Genomic DNA, 16,633 nt, shown 5'->3' with positions numbered 1-16,633 from the left:
TTGATGATGTACGTTTCATGTCAATTGAGTTATATATGTTCATATCAACTCGTTAAACATAATTTTAAGTTTGTTTTCCAGTTGTTGTAAGTAGGATGTTAAAATGAATTGATGTGCCGTGATAAATCGCTCACTTGAAAGCAATCACTTGTGGTGTCAATCGAGATGCTACATGCACTTGTCGAAATAATAATAGAATCAAGATGAGAGGAAGAAAAGAAAGTCGTCGACTAGGGTTTTTCAACAGGTAGAAATAATAGCTACAAAATTAATCATCAAATCCTAGACGGATGAAGACACATGCATGTAGTGACATAGTTATGGTATCACTACCAACACATTTTAGTCTCGCAATTGACATGACTTGGTATTTATACCCACTCGACATTTCAAAAATGATCTAATGTAGGACAAAAACATTTTTCTTTGTTTATAATTGATTTTTAAGATGACATTATTCACCTATTGATGAATTTTTCTAAAACTACCATATTTTTATTTTATAATAATTTGAAAAACTTAACCACCCCAATTTTTTTTTTTTACAAATATTTTACAATAGAAAAAATATTTAAAAAAAAGAGTAAAAAGTAATTAAAATAGAATTAGAAAAAAAAAGGGAGTAAAGTTAGAACACTAGAAAGTGAGGAAACCCATCGCGAAATATTGCCTTGGAGAAGACGAAAACCCCTAAATCCTCCATTAATACGACCTCAATCCTCTCCCTTTTGCTCACCGGAGATCCTTATTCTGCCTCTTCTTTTTCTTTCTTCTACACCCAATATGTTTAGGAATCAGTACGATACCGATGTCACCACATGGAGTCCCGCCGGTAGGTTGTTTCAGGTTGAGTACGCCATGGAGGCCGTCAAGCAAGGCTCCGCCGCCATTGGCCTCCGATCCAACACCCACGTGGTTCTAGCCTGCGTTAATAAGGCTAACTCTGAACTATCCTCTCACCAGAAGAAGATCTTCAAAGTCGACGATCACATCGGCGTCGCCATTTCCGGCCTTACTGCTGATGGACGCGTTCTTTCTCGTTATATGAGATCTGAGTGTATCAATTACAGCTACACCTATGAATCTCCGCTTCCTGTTGGTCGTCTCGTAGTTCAACTCGCTGATAAGGCTCAGGTTTGTGTACGGAAGCCCCCTTTATGTTTACAATTTGCTCCTGCCTTTTGATTTCTTATGCATTTCTTGAATTTTAGATGTCTCTGCTGTGGGTTTATATTTGTTTGGATTTGTTTTGTTAGTGATGGGTTTGGTTCTGAATTTACCAATTGTTTTAGTTGGATAGTTAAAGGTGGAACTTTTCAGATTATTATGCTCTCTACTAAGCTGAGGATTATAATGTCAAATTTATCTTTAGTCCGAAACTGAGGTTAAGTAACATTCTAGAAATGGGGGAATATCGCCCTCTGTACCCTCTAATTTTCAGCATTTTGAGTGTTTAAAGGCAGCTTCCGTTTGCCTATCTTATGTTGTTTGTATTTGTTCCACTGATTCTTAACCGCTGCCCAGTAGTGTTTCAGCTCTCCAAATTGTTTGATTATTCTAATTGTTGAATTGGTCCGAACCCACCTGGCTTTGCTGGTAATTTGTTATTTCTAAATTTTTGTGTTCTGTTGTTCAATAGTTTAGGTTTTAGTAAAATCCAGGAAGTTGTGTAGTTATTTAGGGTCTGTGTCATTTGATGTATGAGAGATTAAAAATGCTTGTGGTGATCATGGGGTGGGATAGCTCGCTATAATTTCTTCGGGATAGGAAAGCCTTTATGAAGTCATGAATGTTGAATGTTCTTATGTGCACATATATGTCATGCCATTGTAGGACTGAGTTGTGAACAAGAAATGTTTGCATCATCTTCGATCAATAACCTAAGGAGCTTTTTCTTTCATTGTATCTTATGGAAGTCCAGTTTCTCACCAAGAAAAGGGAGAGAGAGAGAGAGAGAGAAAGCTTAGGAATATTGTATTCCGAAAATTGGGTTGAATTTATATTAGCTTGTGATGGGGTAGTGAGAAATAGGATGGAGTGTGGTATTCTCAACCTTGAATATTAACCAAAAGAACGATACGTTCTTGAATTTTGTTTCATTTTGGTCGTTCTGTGTTGGTGTTGGATTTTGTTTAAATGGATCCTTTATACGGGTTAGATTCTTCTATCAAGTTCTTTCGTTTTTTTTCCTAATCATTTTGATTTCTCAATTCATTTTTACTGCCCAACCCCTAGCTTCCCTTTCGATTTAGAGAATAAAATGTTGGTGAACGTGATGCAATACTCGCACTGCAGTGAAAATGAAGAAACAATCGGTAACCTGGTTTATTGCATTTATCCCACTTTTTGTTTTTATTAAACCACCAATTCACCCAAAAGCTTAAGCTGGTGGTTGAAGGCAAATTTAATTATATATCACCAACACTCCCCCTCACTTGTGGGCTTGAAATATTTGAAAGGCCCAAAAAGTGGAATCAATTTTACCTCACTCGTGTACTTGTGAGCTTGAAATATTGAAAGGCCCAATAAGTGGAAATTGATTTTAATTGGGGAGGAAACGATAATGCAAGGGCTTGAACACAGGACCTCCCTGGACTCCTACTTTGATATCATATTAAACTACTAATTCACCCAAAAACTTGGTGGTTGAAGGCAAATTTAATTATATATCACCAACCGATTTTATAAGGTGTATTCACTACGAAAATGAAGACAAAACAACCTAGAGACTAGGGGTAGAGAAAATGCCATCTACAACTAGCTAATACACGAAGGAACAAACTAGGATCTAAAATACTGCATGGTTATGTTATAGAACAACTTTTTGTGCATGGATTTACTAACAAGAGGCTTTATGAAGGACAAAATCACTGAAGTTATTTAAGAATTTCTCTGTAGTAGAAGATTGTTTTGTTTCTAACCAAATCAGTCTCAAAAAGCTCTAATGGCAAACTTCCAAAGGCTCCCACTGAACAAGCTTCAAGGATCCTATTTTCATGCATTTGAGAAAGCAGTCCGTAAATTGCATTTATCCCTTCTTCGACCCCCCACTTTTTTCTGTTGTGACTTAGGATACCAACAGATATGGGTAAAAGGGAATTGGCCTGCCATTTTGGTGTACCTGTACCCTTTTGTTTCTGTGTCGATTGATTTGGCTACTGGTTTTGATAATGGCGAATTCTTCCCCTCAACAGTATATTTAAGTTTTCAGGTTAGACCTTATGGCTCTGCAACAGATGTAGTTGTTAATTGTCATTAATGTTTTGTTGACCCCTTCTCCTTCCATGAATCTGTTAGGAGCCAGTATAGTATGAAATGTTTTTGTTCTGCAATGCTTAGAATGGGATGACCAATGTAGTACTTAAGTGGATTGGCTCTCCCACCTCGATAACTGGCTTTTGGGGTGTGGTTCTCTAAGGTGCTTAAGTACCTAACAAAATCATCTAGTTATCTGTCTTTAAGCTATAGGTAGGATTCAGCCCAACCTTAGAAGCCAACCCAGTATAGTGAGTTTCCTATCATTTTCGTCATTAAAGTTTAGCCATCTTTTCTAAGATGAGCAAGAACTCTTAGGGACAAATATCCTCTTTGAACTGTTTTATGATACGTGTCCTTCTAGGACCCTAAGCATGGTTATTTTTATAGGGAAAACCACTTCTCATATTCATAACCTTTTGTTTCTCTCTAATTATCTTGGCCACATGTCACAGGTCTGCACTCAGCGCTCGTGGAAACGTCCATATGGTGTTGGACTCCTGGTAGGTGGTCTGGACGAGTCTGGCGCTCATCTTTACTATAACTGCCCGAGTGGCAATTACTTTGAGTATCAAGCTTTTGCCATAGGGTCCCGTTCACAGGCTGCAAAGACATACTTGGAAAGAAGGTTTGAGAACTTCAAGGACTCTTCTAGAGATGAGTTGATCAAAGATGCTCTGATCGCTACCAGAGAAACCTTGCAAGGAGAAAAACTGACTTCCTCCATATGCACAATTGCCATTTTAGGAGTTGGGGAACCTTTTCATATATTGGATAGGGAAACTGTGCAGAAGTTGATTGATGAATTTGAGATTGTTAAGGAGGATGACGTTCCTGCTGTGGATCAGGATATCGCTCCTGAGCAGGGTGATTCTGCTGCCCCTGAACCAGCTGCAGGGACAGACCAAGGAAGTGCCCCAGATCAAGGTGTTGCACCAATGGATATCTAAGGGTACACCGTGCTAGAAGTCGTCTCCCCCTTCCCCACTTCCTGGGTGTTGCTGTTAGGTTTGGTTCTTTAGTGCAGACATTTTGATACTTCTCTATTGTGGCCTCAGATTTCAATTTTACATTTATGAAGGTTGTATCAGACTGTTGAAAATGTGTTATGATGATAACTGATTCTGTTTTTTCATTATACTATATTGGGAGAAGAATAGTAAGCTGATCCACAACGGCCCTTGGACATATGGAATCATATTACGTTAGTTTTGATTAAATTTGAGCTTAAAATTATATTGAATTTGGTAGTAAGGCCAAAATATGCAGTAAATTAGATGAATTTCTCAGAGCAAGGTGAATGTCCAATGGGATGAGTAGGAGTATAGATAATTGACGTATCATCTTGACATCTAAAGAAGATTAAACCTTGCATATTATTTTAATAGGTATCTTAATTACAGTAAAAATATTTCATGTCATCTTATTGGATTACGAAGTTGAATTCTTTAAATGGACAACAGTGAATGCATATTTGGCAATTAAATTTTCTTTTACTTGTTCAGATTATCTGGCTGTTAAAGTACAGTTTTCAACTCGTTTCCAAAGATTTAAATTGAATTTCTTTTCACACATATTTGAAACTTAACCATAACTGACATTTGAAGATGACAACAATGATTTCTCAATATATCTATTCCACATCTATCCAATTGGAATTAGCTATTATATAGTTCAGTTATATTTCTAAAAAAAAAATCATTTGTATACAAATATAGATGCATAAATAGGCACAGCTAGGGACCAAAAGGTCGCTTGAAAATAGATGAAATCACATTAATGAAAAATAAATTTTTACATCTTGTTGATAGAGACATATAAGCCTGATATTATCAAAGAGGTCCTCAAGCTAACTTCAAATAACTTATCCCTTTTTCCCTCAGAAATTTGAAAGAAAGAGCAGCCATCCCAAGGGTTGAAAGAGATGTCTGTTAAATAGAGAAAATTGATGAGAATGAAAGTTGATGGGACAACAATGAAATTCATCATTGACGGATCTCAGGAAGAGGAAGCCCTTTGATCTGCAAATGCTTGTGCATCCATTGCCAATTCTCTGGGGTAACCTCACCCCCAAGAGCACGGATAACGGAACCGCCGCTGCACGATCCAAGCTGACAGCATTTCTCCAGAGACAACCCTTTCACTAACCCGTACAAAAACCCGCTCGCAAACAAGTCGCCTGCTCCAGTGGCATCTGTCGCCTTCGATTCCCCTATTGCTGGAACTCGGACAATCTGATATGTTGAGGTAAGTTATGTAACTTCATAATCAGAATTTAGCAACACTCACTTTCACTATTTGATCTCTGGAATTTTGTACGTGGGCCAAACTACAAATAAGTAAAGAGATAACGAACCATTTCCTATATGGATCGATAAACTTTTCCGTGCTATTGAAATGAATGAAAGAATACAAAGGACAGAGAAAAAAACAAACCCCCGAAAGAAGCCAAGCTAAAGATAGGGGTCCAATGAAGAATGGTCAACACTAACAGATAATTACACGAGTCTTTGGACACTCGCTAAAGTCCACAGGAAGGTCTGGGACCTAAAAAGGGACCAAACTTCCTCCTTAAACTGCTCTGCACTTCTAAACAATAAATAAACACTCTATTGTTCCTCTCTCACCCAACACTCTGAAACAAAGCACAAGTACTAGCTATACGAAAAATCTGATTCTTTTTGCTAAAGTTCTAAGTGTAGGCTTTAAAAGGAACCCAGATAAAGCAAATCGCCCTCTCCAGTCTCCAAATATATCAATCATGATTAGATATTCTAATGTTCACAATATCAAATCCTTTCATGTTACTAAAAAGAGGAAAAATCAATCACTAACCTCTTTTCCATGCTTGGCGATACAACCGTTGGCGCCTAATGTCACAGCAGCCCACTGACAATGCTTTGCAAGAAATTCTAGTGCAACTTCAGGATCAGCGTCTTTCTCACCCCTGTAAAGATTAAATATGGTAATGAAAATTAATGTTATTTACTAGACATTCTGTAACAGAGTTGAAATATCCCACAGTTGAGGTAGTGCAGAAATCAAATTTACAAATCAATTGAGTTGAGTTTGAAGAATGATGAGATTCAAAGCAACAAAAGTCACCTTATCAACTCTTTTGCCTCGTCTTCATTAGCAAAGCAAAGGTCGATATCCCCAGACTCCAGTAGCTGGAGAAGAGGTAATCTAAAATCTCGAACCATCTGGCAAAATATAGAGATGTAAACTACTATGTTTACATTTCTTTTCAAATGAAATAACAACCTCTTCTCCAAAAACCAAAATCACACAAATGATAGAAGTAGAATTGAAGTTCTAGGAATACGTACCTCAAAACTGGCCAAATCCAAGGACACAAAAACTTTCTCTTGTTTAGCCATCTTTACAGCCGCTTCAATAACCTCTATGTTAAATATACTATATCTCATTACAAGCCACTGCAATAAAGACACGACAGTAATTAAGTCTACCAAAAGCCTCCCCATGCTAACTTCTTTCAAGTAAGTTAATTGATTCAATAGAAATTATAACAAAATCAGTCTAAAATAGTTTGCACGACAGTAAAGACCGAAAAACATAATAATATGTTCGTCCCCATCTGTTTCAAATTCTGGCCAATCACACTCATTTTCTTAACACACATCATACGTGACAAATAGAAAATAAAGATGAGTATGCTAACCTTAGAGCCCTTAAAGTCATCTCTAGTCAGTTCATTGCCCTGAAAGATGACAAAACAAATAGATGGTCAGCATCTTTAGCAATCAAAACTCCTCTGTTTAACATACCTTAGTGCTAACTAAACTGAGTATTTTATCCAAAACGAATTTCTAAACTCACACGTACACCAACACAAACTACCAATTGAAAAAAGTGGTTACCTGAACTTTAACTGCACTTGAGAGACTGGGTCGCATTGTGCGATTGCCTAATGCATCAACCAGGCAAACACACTGCCGTACAATTTACAATACATTCTCAGAACTATAAAAGACATAAACACACAATGCAAATTTGGACACCCCTCCATGAAGGGAGTGAAGCAGACCTGAGCTGTGGGACCTTTAATCATCCTCAACCTTGAGAGATTGACCCCATGAGAGCTCATGTTAGAGACAAACAATTTTCCTTGCTCATCATCCCCACAGGCGCCAATAATTCCACAGCTGATTCCAAACCCCGCACTCAATCCTCGAATAGTGTTGGCAACACTTCCCCCAGCTATTGTCTTAACAGGAGTCGTCAAATCATCAGGCGAGGAAAGTATATAGGATTTCACCTCCCTCAGTATATTCTCGAGCTCTTCCATGCCCACCTGAAAAGAAAAACACACTCGAACAGAAAAATTCAGCACTTGGATGCAAAAAAAAGAGGTAAAAAAAGAAACATGCTGGCTGTAGATGATTTCAAATTAAAGAAAACCCACATAGGAAAAAACTCGTTAAAGCAAAGACACAAATAAGCCAGCTCGTAAAAGCGGGAAAGCTTTAAAAATAACAACACCCAACACCCAACACCAACAGAACAGAACACATATAATCAATAAAAGATTCAAATAGGAAAGAAGCAAAAGAAATCCCCAGAAGCAGAATTCACCCGCTGTAATCAAAGATAAATCAACAACGTTTCTGATCTTCAAAAAAAAAAAAACAACCCCAGAACAGAAAACACACAATTGAGAGATTAGAACTACACAAAAACAAATAAAAGACGAAAGAAAAAAAAAAATGCTATACCGGCATTGAGCCACCACGGTCGCCAGGAATTCGATCAAGAAGAGAGGAATCGACACGGGAAACATGGTCGATGAGGGCAGCAGGTTGAAGTCCAAGAATAAGAGGGGAGGCTTCAGAATCATTGACAGTGTGAAGCAAAGGCTCGGCTCCCATTTTCGTGGCTTAAGGCCCTGTTTTTCTCTGCCACTTCTTTATATAGGGAAGGACTCCGACGGGGAAGGGAATCTCTCGGGACACACAATTCAATTATGACTCTCTTTCCCCAAAATACCCCTCTTTCACTTCAACAACATCCCCCCGTTCTTATGCCCATTTTCGGAATTTACCCTTCTTTGGAATAACTTTTGATAAACCTTTCCTCTTTAAACAAAATCAACTTTTCCTCTAAGTACTCCTAAAACTTTATTAATTTTAACCATCTTTTAGTTCATTTTATTTTCAATGGTTGTGTGTTTTTCTTAGCAAATATTAACCAAAATTATTCAAAAGGCTTTACTAAACACACTTCTAATTATTATTTTATTCATAATTATAGAGTATTTAATTACGAATTTAAAAAATATTCAAATTTATTTCAAATACACTATTAAGATTTGTTTTTCTATATTGATTATAGAAATCATATCTTCCCATTATAACAACCACTTCACTTTAATATTTGTTTATGAAAAAGATAACATTTAAGGTTAGACTTTGGCTAAAAAAGATAAATTATGATTGATTAAAATTTATTCATAAAGTAAAAACAAATTTATTTTCTCATCATTGTTTAATTATAAATCAAAACAATTACCTCGTGAAGGGAATATTTCTTTTTCCCAAAACTTTGATACTAAAAACAATATGATAGAATTTGATTATAGGGGTCACGTTGAATGATGAAGAGGCGGGCCGTATAAAGCCATTAATTTAAAAAACCCAATGTATTATAATCCATCAAAGTTTTGAGTCTCATCTTTCTTCCAAATGTAGTTTACTAAACAAAATTGTGTATTAACTTCAAAATGTTTTGTTAAATAATACTATCTAAAAAGTGGTTTGTTTTTAATGGGATTTTTGGTGGGGAGGGTTGTTTCTTGCCATCTAAAGTATGATTTGAAAGTGCATTTGTTTACTGATCTACACATGTGTGTGTGGTATCATGCCTATGACAACAATAAGACAAAAGCACTTTTTGACTACCTTTTTGCCTATTATTATTGCTCCCATGTTTTTCTTTTAATCTATAGGTTTTATCACATGACATTTGAACAAATTTCTATTTCAAGAAGCTTTAAAATGTATACAGAAAGATTAAGGATAGGATTGAATGAGATATAAAGTAATATTTAAACATATCCAAAATGGGAAGAATGGAGATAGGTCTAAGTCAAAGTGTTTGGAAGATTTGGAATCTTTGCTTTCGGCAAAAAGCATGGCTATGGACTCTGATCTCTGTCCTCTTCCTTTGTATGAAATCATTGATTCAACTTTCAATCATTTTCTGAAAACTTACTCCACTCTCCAACAATGGCAGATTTATATACATATAAACACCTATATTCTCAACCAATATAGATTATTATTCCTATATGTAATGGAGTTGTCAAATTTTCATTGGTAGATTAGATTATGAATGGAGAAAAAAAATTGAATTAGAAAATTCTCACTTAGTTAACTTAGTTACTGTTTTGTTGTTTTTTTTACGATGATTTGTATCTTATTTAAGTATGAATGTTGAATTCTTTAACAAAAGCTCAAAAACAAAAACAAGGCTAGAGATTAAAAAAAGAAACGATTACACATTTAGAGATATAATAGTAATTTTGTGTTTTAGAGGATATATATAATTATATAGGAAAGGTACCTCAAATCACGCCATAATCATACAAAAGAACGTTTGGGATTTCAAAGATTCCAAGGTTTTTTCTTTATAGAAATATTTTATGATTTGGAAAACAATATGATCCACTCCTATTATAATCTTAATCTATGAGATTCCCAGACAAATTAAAGTTTGAGTGGATTCGTTTCATCGCAAATTATGTGATTTATATAAAGAAAAGTTAATCTTTTATTGTAGCAAAGTTTAATTCAAACAATTTTAAAATTAAAATAAAAACTTTTTTTAGGTGAAAATTCATGTCCATTATCAAACTAAAACGTGTCTATAAACTTTTAATTAATGATCTTAATCTTTATAAAGCAGAGATGCAAAACAAATACTAGCAACAAACTTTTAATCAGCCCATCTCATGTTTCAATTGATTTTTTTTTGTTAAATTGAACTTAATATCTTTAATTATACATTAACTATTTAAAAATCATTAATACATTCTACTATCCAATCTGTGATTTCCAAGCTCATTAAATACTCAAAGAGTCCCCTAATTATAATGTGAATGTCCAAAGAATTGAAAGGACTTGAACTTGTAGAGTGGGGAGTAATTTTCAGCAGCTTCCACACTGCTATCGGGATTATTACTTTTTAAGGTCTTTCTTAACATCAAATGCTTCAAAAATTTAACACATCAACAAAATGATTGGGAAAAGGAAAATTGGATCTCTTCAATACAGATGAACAAACTTACAATCTACTTTATGAAGTCAGTTTCATCCATCCTGAGCAGTAAAACCATTTCTAAAAAGCTGCCAGAAGAATAGTCCCAACAGCCAAAATGGAAGCCATAATTCTGCAGTAGAAGATGATTGATATTATTGTGAAAGTACACACTTTTTTTGATTTCATGTATTTTTGCACGTGATGCCAAAATACTCTTCAGCTAAACAACTCAAGATTCAACAAAAGGGCTGTTTTTATTTCTGCAAAGGCTTGGGATCTTTATCGGGTAAGATGTTGTCGGGAAGGATGAGTTCAGGAGGTGTTTCACGAACAACACCGAGCATTGAGTCATAATCCTCATCCCTGCGAGCAAACTTCTTGCGGAGCACCTTCTCGAATTCAATTTCGTCAAAGGACTTTGCATTTTCAGCTGCGTGAACCTGTGAAAGGTTCAAGTAATTGGTGGCAGACTGAGATATGAAAGCTATCTCTTCGTCAGTGAGCTTTCTGAGGAATTTTGCTGGATTTCCTCCCCATACCTGCAAATAAACATTGTGGTAAGGCTAACTACCCATGACCACATAAAGCTAAAGCCCAAATCCATGCAAATGCAAGTTTTCAGAACAGAACAGAATGTTTCAACAAAGAGATCATAGACGATTAATATCAAGGGGAATCAAATTATGTCCCAATACGAAAGGAAAATGATCAAAGAGATAGATAATTCCGATAGTCAAGATTGGGATTTAAAATCAAATATTTTCTTTTAGAGTATAAATTGGATTTTCTCAAGAGAGAAGATAGAAACACTAAGAGTTTGCCCTAAAAAGTCTCATGGATTGGTGGCTAAACAACAAAGCTAGAGTATTTTGGAATTGCAATTAGAGCTTCATTTGTGGTTCATTTAGATAGAAAGGAATGCTAGACCTGTTTGATGACAAACAAAAATCTTAGACAGAGATAGATGACAAACAAGTCTTTGTAATGTTAATAGTTTCTTGATCGATCAGGTTCTTTTTCATAACTTCTTTGCAGTAGACCCCTCTCGTCCCTTTGCCTTTAGGATGTATATCTCACATTTTCCTTTTCTTTTTTCTTTTTAAAAAATAAAAATAAAAGATCTTGATAAATACCTCTCCAGAGGGGATCTTAGTATTCTGCCTCACAAGAGCTCCAGCAGCTACCATGGCATTCTTCTCAACAACAACGCCATCAAGCAATGTTGCACCCATGCCAACAAAAGCCTCATCCTCAACAGTGCAACCATGTATTACAGCACTATGACCTGTCAGGTTTAAACTTACTTCAAAGAAAGATATATGTGTGTATATATGTATATTTTATATTCGTGTCTGTCTGGCACCTCAACTAATATTCTCACAGAACAACCCGCCTAACCTTATCATATTAGGGTGTCAAGAAAATTTGTAGGAAATTAATTTCTAGGTAGGTGGCCACTATGGATTGAGCCCATGACCAGTTATTAAGTAAGAAAGATAAATAAAACTTTCAGATGAACCCTCTGCATGCTCGGTTGCTCACAGTATCCAGGATAAAAGAATCAGATATGAATATATTAGGTTACAGCTAATACAACAGTCACAGTATACACACCTATGGTGACATTGTCTCCAATGATAGTCGGTAAAACCTTTCCACTTAGATTAGATTTTGCCACATGCACAAGGGAGTTGTCCTGTATGTTGGTTCCAGATCCCACACTGATGCTGTTCACATCACCTGGTCAAATAGATTATTAAGTTGGGGAATAAGCAAATGTAAAAGTAATGCCATGGACTAACAAGCTTAATAGATATAAATAAATGTCTATTTGAATTTAAGTTTGGTGATGCTACTCAGATTGTTGGTTTAAAACGTTTAAATGAGAGAATTAAAAGAAAAGGACAAAAAAAAAAAAAAAAGAAGACAAAAAGACAATAAAAAACAAGAGAAAATAATATGTGCAAGACACTGAAGTTGTTTGAACATCGTGTTCAAATGATAATCCGTATTCAGAAAATGAACAACTCTTAAATAAAACATATTTGAGCATATGTTAATGAAAGATAACAGCAAACAACATCTACACGAGAATGTGAGGTCCTATGAAGATTGTGTTTAAAATGATTTTCTGTTCTTAAAACATGGCTGAAACTATCGTGCAAAGTTTATTCTTCGAAATAATAAAAAACAGTTGACAATTTTTTCTATTGAAACAAACTTTTAATTGAAGAAAACAATACATAAATAAATAATAAAAATAGAACTAAAAGGGAAAATAAGATATCTTCCCAACCTACAAAAACTGAGGGAGATGACAAAACTTCTCCAAATTTTTATGGGGAGCTTTTCTAATTCTTAAAAGAGGAGAAAATGAGCACAATACTTTGATTCAGCGCCATAATTAAATCTCACTAACTCCTAGAGATCCGAAAAACTAGTCAGCGCCACAATTAAATCTCACTAACTCCTAGATCTCCAAAAAAACTAGTTGTCAGAGCATCTCTCCTTCCCTCATGGAAAAGGGAAAATATTCCTGAACCCAAGACCTCCAAATGTAGGAAAATGCATGGTGAGAGTCTTCTATATGTTTGTAGCATAGCACAAGTGATAGGACACACCAAGAAGGAGAGAGCTTGATTCTGGTGCCTCCCCGAACCTATCTACAGTATCCAATTTAGTACTGAGATACATTCCAAAAAAATCATCAAGTCACCCTGTTGTATGCAACAACGATGGCGCCTCAGTCACAACTTCAGTTTTTATATAAGGATTTCACAATAAGGTTTGATACATTTTTTTTGTATCAATGAGTATCCGGACCAGTTTAAGTGCACTTTGACTAATCTCACAGGACAACCCGTCTAACCCTACAACATTTGAATGTCAAGAAAACTAGTAGGAAATTAATTCTTAGGTAGGTGACCACCATAGATTGAACCCATGACCTCCTAGTGAGTAAGACCATGTCTCACTTTTTACCACTAGGCCAACCTATGATAGCAACGAAAAGGTTCAATATTGAGATTCACTAAATCCAAATCCAGATTCCCTACTTGAGAGAATAAAAAATTCACTATCTCTTAGGACCATTTAGCCATCATAAGAGAAGAGTAGAGTGCCTTCAATATTATGTGGCCCCAAACCCCAATGTTCCAACAGACTTCCTCATTTGTTTCAGCCCAAGATGAAATCTCTAATCAGTCATCCACCATGTTTACAACCTTATGCAATAAGGTGAATAGTGGAATAAAAAAGGCCTTTTGAAAGAAATGTAATTGGGAAAAATGGATAATTAGAAGTATGTTTACCATTCAGATAGAGTTATACTCTCTTCTGCAGTCTGTCCTCCCTAATAGAATATAGCTTTTCTAAGTTTGAAATTTTAGCAAGGATTTAGAAATTTTATTTAAAAGTTGAATTATTAGGAAAGTTTGTTGGCAAACGAGCTTACGAAGATGTTTGAGTGAATTTCTTTCAATTTCTTTTCAAATGAATAAGACTCTTTTCCTAAAATCCATAAGCATTTGGAGTCAGCTTGCACTCACCTCTACTATGCTAATGGTCTGAGCAATAAACTTGTATGATTTCTAAGTCCCTTCAAATTTTCACTAGCCTCAATGACCACTAGGTCAACTCAAGGTGGTTATAATGATTTTGTATGTTGACCTTTTCAAATTATTTTTCATCCTTTTCGATTTCTAAAAAAAAAAATCTGGTAAAATATCTTTCTTGTTCTTTTATTATTTATTTTTCATACAAACATTACAAAATACTATTTTCGTTTTTTGGTTTTAAAACAAAAAACTACTTCTTAAAAATTATCCTACCAAATAAGATATATATAGTAAAAAAAATAAAAATAAAAGGTTAAGGTGACCAAACATCAAGTGTAAAGGTTAAGGTGAAAAGGGAATGCAAGAGCTAGCCGGTAGGCATCAGAAAATAAGAATACGTTAAGACTTGTGCCTATAGTCCGTAGATATTTATTGACAGGAAAAGACAAAGCTACAATACGGAAAACGCATAGATTGCGGAATGGAAGTGAGCTAATGATAGTTGAAATGTCAAAGGATATAGATAGAAACTATGGATAACATCCCAATTAATTAATAAGTAGAACAAATATAATTTAAAAAAATCTCATAAAAAAGCATAAAAATACCAATCACATCAAAAACACAAACTATCATTACATTAATTTTAAAAACCTTCCCGTTAAAGAAATAGTGTGAAGAGGTTTAAGATGGACAAACATTTTAGAGTCCAAAACTTTCATAGCACGTATCAAACTGGTTAAATGTGCTGACGAAAGAAATAGAAATTACTGTAGAAATGCAAGATTCTTCACGTAGATTTTACCTCTCAAAACGCACCCATACCAAATGGAAGATCCTCGTCCAACTTGAACGTCCCCAATAATGGATGCACTTGGAGCTACAAATGCATCCTTGTCAACAACAGGAGCCTTATCAAATACATTCATCAGAGTGCGATGCCTAGACACTGCAAGAAACCTCGGACATATTAAACCATCAGGTATCAAGACGATGGAACAAGAAAGGGGAAGTCATAAGTCATAGCCAAATCGATATATCACAACAACAACCCAGACACAACAGAAAATTAAGCAAAATATGTATAACAAGAAATGTGTTACACTGACGATGCCATCAACAATCACACTTTGAAATCCCCAAGTGAGTAATTTCACTACAACCTTCACTCTCAAAGTACATCAGCATTTTTAATTAAAAATTCCACAATAACCCAGTAAGTACCGTTTGACCGCATTAGACACCCCCCATCGAAAAGCATAGAAGCATTCATCCTACGTTGCTTCAAATACCAAAAATCAACAATTCTAATACAAATCCCAAAAGAATTCATGAACGTATCCCTAAACCTAACACTCGAAACCTCAGCCATTTCACAAACTGAGAATCAATATTCTCCTTGACGTACCGAATATCTATTCAATTCAGTTAAAATTAAAAACACACGCACCCTGAACGACTCATAAGCTGTATTTTATCAATCAAATTCAGACAGCATGAATTAGCATTACCACAAGCTGATCCAGTCAAAATTAAGGGTGGAAAGATCCAATACTAGAGAAAACGCGGTATACCCAGAAAAGAAAAAAGAAGAATAAACCAATGCTTACGCTGTTCTTGGAAGAAATATCTTCCTTGGAGGCGGCAGCCAAGGCGATCGATTGCCTGACCAGTCTCACGGATCCAAAATCCAACGGTGTAAATAGCTTTGCCCAGAGTTCCCATCGTCTTCTTCTTCCTTTTGCTCTCTGATCTCGCGCTATTCAGAGGCTACCAAGATCACTGGAAGCTTTTGGGCTTCTTCTTCTTGTATCTGCTTCAAAAATGGTGGAAACGAGGAAGGCTGAGTAAAAGCTACGAGGAAGAAATGGGGATTGCACAATAGGGTAGAATATCCCACAAAAGGAAGGGCAATTTGGACATCTACTCACTCGGAACGGTGCGTTTTATTTGGCTCCGGACATGCTGCAACTCCAGATCAACGCTCCGTCATTCGTGCATTAGATGGTATTTTACAAATATGCCCTTTCTTTTTATTATATCATTTTTGTTAAAATTAGACACAATATCCGTCCCCTCTCAAACTTAAGTTTCATTTATAGCTGCTCTAGATTTTAATTATTTTTCTCCAATTTTATTTTCATGTTTTGGAATATAGCCAAATAGATCAAATTAACTAAAAAAGTATTATAAAATTATAAAATTCATCCAATATAATTTGTAATTATTTTTAACACTTTTGTCATAATGTAGTTTTTCTTTATATGTTGAAATAATGAAGAAATTGATGTTGATGGTTAATGTGAAGGAATAATAATAACAATAGTATTGTTATTTTAGAAATTTACAAATGCCATTAGAAATACCTTTCATCGTTTTTAACCGCTCGATTATGAGGCTCGTTTTCTATTTATAGTATGGTAGGAAAATATATATACTTGAGACAAAATTAAAGTTGAAGGGTAAATTTGATATTTTCAAACGTAAGTTTATAATTAAAACCTAACACTAAGTTCACATAGGGTTAACCTAACTCTTTTTTT

General features: G+C 35.3%; 3 protein-coding genes across 3 annotated transcripts; 1 reads left to right on the top strand and 2 right to left on the bottom strand.

Annotated features, from left to right (window-relative positions):
- The first annotated feature begins 619 nt into the window (after positions 1-619).
- Positions 620-4,443, top strand: LOC101215076 (proteasome subunit alpha type-1-B). The gene is made up of 2 exons (XM_004152641.3): positions 620-1,134; positions 3,711-4,443. The coding sequence occupies exons 1-2, from the start codon at positions 784-786 to the stop codon at positions 4,203-4,205; spliced, it is 846 nt and encodes a 281-aa protein (XP_004152689.1). The 5' UTR covers positions 620-783; the 3' UTR covers positions 4,206-4,443.
- A 554-nt stretch (positions 4,444-4,997) lies between these two features.
- On the bottom strand, positions 4,998-8,172 carry LOC101214597 (uncharacterized sugar kinase slr0537). Its single transcript, XM_004152639.3, has 8 exons — positions 7,992-8,172; positions 7,304-7,570; positions 7,137-7,208; positions 6,938-6,976; positions 6,585-6,692; positions 6,361-6,458; positions 6,091-6,202; positions 4,998-5,489 (listed from the first exon to the last, which is right to left on the bottom strand). Exons 1-8 carry the CDS (start codon positions 8,142-8,144, stop codon positions 5,241-5,243), a joined length of 1,098 nt encoding a protein of 365 aa, XP_004152687.1. The 5' UTR covers positions 8,145-8,172; the 3' UTR covers positions 4,998-5,240.
- A 2,236-nt stretch (positions 8,173-10,408) lies between these two features.
- Positions 10,409-15,979, bottom strand: LOC101214840 (gamma carbonic anhydrase 1, mitochondrial). The gene is made up of 5 exons (XM_004152640.3): positions 15,701-15,979; positions 14,896-15,039; positions 12,148-12,273; positions 11,667-11,818; positions 10,409-11,072 (listed from the first exon to the last, which is right to left on the bottom strand). Exons 1-5 carry the CDS (start codon positions 15,813-15,815, stop codon positions 10,788-10,790), a joined length of 822 nt encoding a protein of 273 aa, XP_004152688.1. The 5' UTR covers positions 15,816-15,979; the 3' UTR covers positions 10,409-10,787.
- Positions 15,980-16,633: the final 654 nt, after the last annotated feature.

The sequence above is a fragment of the Cucumis sativus genome, chromosome 2 (genome assembly GCF_000004075.3).
Source record: "Cucumis sativus cultivar 9930 chromosome 2, Cucumber_9930_V3, whole genome shotgun sequence".
Classification (NCBI taxonomy): domain Eukaryota; kingdom Viridiplantae; phylum Streptophyta; class Magnoliopsida; order Cucurbitales; family Cucurbitaceae; genus Cucumis; species Cucumis sativus.
The sequence above is the reverse complement of the archived record's forward strand: the minus strand, read 5'-3'. Positions and strand labels throughout refer to the sequence as shown.